Source organism: Leptonychotes weddellii, chromosome 8 (genome assembly GCF_054177405.1).
Source record: "Leptonychotes weddellii isolate Sample4059 chromosome 8, ASM5417740v2, whole genome shotgun sequence".
NCBI classification, from domain to species: domain Eukaryota; kingdom Metazoa; phylum Chordata; class Mammalia; order Carnivora; family Phocidae; genus Leptonychotes; species Leptonychotes weddellii.
In genome coordinates, this window is record NC_138376.1 from 123,770,299 (window position 1) to 123,771,916 (window position 1,618).

General features: G+C 52.8%; 1 protein-coding gene across 1 annotated transcript in view; it reads left to right on the forward strand.

The window, feature by feature from the left end:
- Positions 1–1,234, forward strand: part of PNLDC1 (PARN like ribonuclease domain containing exonuclease 1) — a 17,633-nt gene extending 16,399 nt beyond the window's left edge. The window contains exon 19 of the mRNA XM_006733225.3: positions 980–1,234. Within this exon, the coding sequence (XP_006733288.2) occupies positions 980–1,043 (64 nt within the window). The 3' untranslated portion in view covers positions 1,044–1,234. The remainder of the gene's footprint in view (positions 1–979) is intronic.
- Positions 1,235–1,618: the final 384 nt, after the last annotated feature.

Here is a 1,618-nt window from a genome sequence, read left to right on the forward strand (position 1 = left end):
ACGGCGACCTGAATGTCCTTCAGTAACACTGGACAAGCATTTACTGAACGTCTGCTGGATTGGGTAGTGTCATAGGTTCTAGGCTTCATCCGCAAATAAAACAAAATCCCTGCTCTCCTACAACTCACCCTCCAGTGGGAGGTAACCGTGAACAAGTGAATTTCAGGATCGATCAGGTGACAAGCATTTATTAAAAATAAGAGCAGGTCAGGAGGTAGGAGTGGGGGGCCAGAAGGAGGGGTTACTGGTTAAGGGAAGACATGGAGACCCCATTAAAGTCTCCAAGGAGGTAAGGGAACAAGCCAGGGAGAGCACTGGGGAGGACTGGCCAGGCAGTGGGGAAGAGGCCCTTGAGTGGGGAGGTGTCCGGGATGCCGAGGGGCCGTGAGAAGACCACGAGGAGAGGCTGGGGAGGAACGTGGGCCTGGTGGAGTGGAGGGCTGTGGGTGAAGCTGCGGGTAGCTGGAGATTTTCAGAGAGGTGGGACTCTTGGCTCTGTGTGGGGCAGACTGCAGAGCACGCAGAGCGCTGGGGAGGCAGGCGGGCGGACCGTCCGGTCGGGGCTTGGGCTGCCGGCTGGCAGAGTGGGGCGCTAAAGGGGGATCAAGGACCAACTGGAGCAGGGTCGAGTTTGAATCATGGTTTTTGGCCTGCGTAACTGAAAGATGAAATTGCTCTGAGGATTTTGGCTTGCTGGTTAGGAGCCGTATCTGTAGAAAACCACATGCTTGAAGAAAAATGGCCCCTAGGCAATCTTTTCTCCATCCGTCAACCTCTGATGTAAATCACTAGGAAAATGACTCGTCTGCATGTGTCTGAAAGCCATTCTGCCCTCAAGGCAGAAGTTCACGCTGGGAGAATGATGGGAAGACAGGAACATTTGGGTGAGCAGGGTGGGGGCCTGCGTGTCTGGCTTTGGACCTGCCCGTTCTCACACAGCCCGCCGCCGTCCAGAACCGCTGACCTCTCTGTCTTGCAGGGTCTGTGGCGTGGTCATCACCTGGGCCCTCCTGGCGCTTCTCCTCGGAAGACCTGGCCACTGAGTGCAGCCGGCAGCCTCTGTCCTATCCCTGCACCTCCCTGGGACAGCCATCCGTTTGGTTTTTTTGTGGGTTTTGTTTGTGTAAATCATATTTTTACTTGCAGGCCAATCTGTGTGGTCCTTATGAGGAACTTTGTTTTGAAGGTGAAATTCTGTAATGATTATCAACGATAAAGAATTCCTTAGATGTGGTACTTTTGTGGCCAGAGCTTTTTTTTCTTTGAATGGGGAGAAGTCCTCGCCTCTGGGAATTTAGGCTAGACCCCCAGAGGGTCTCCTGCCCAGACAGCTAGCATGGGAGCTGGACAGTAGGTGAGCCAAAGGCTCCATTATTTCTGGGAGAGAAATTTTTGGCCGCTAGGCCCTTCCGCAGACCTAAATCCCTACCAGCCTGAGTTTAGTAAAGGGGGAAAAAATGAAGCTAAGTGTCCGTGTGCATTGGTGATGTTTTATGGTTTACAGTATTTAACATTCACTTCAGAAGCAAAGATTGCGTACCTTTTGAGGCCAGATACAATCTGGTCACTCTTGTTTCCCCTGCACTTGGCCATGCCAGGGGCCACGCTGCTCTACGCC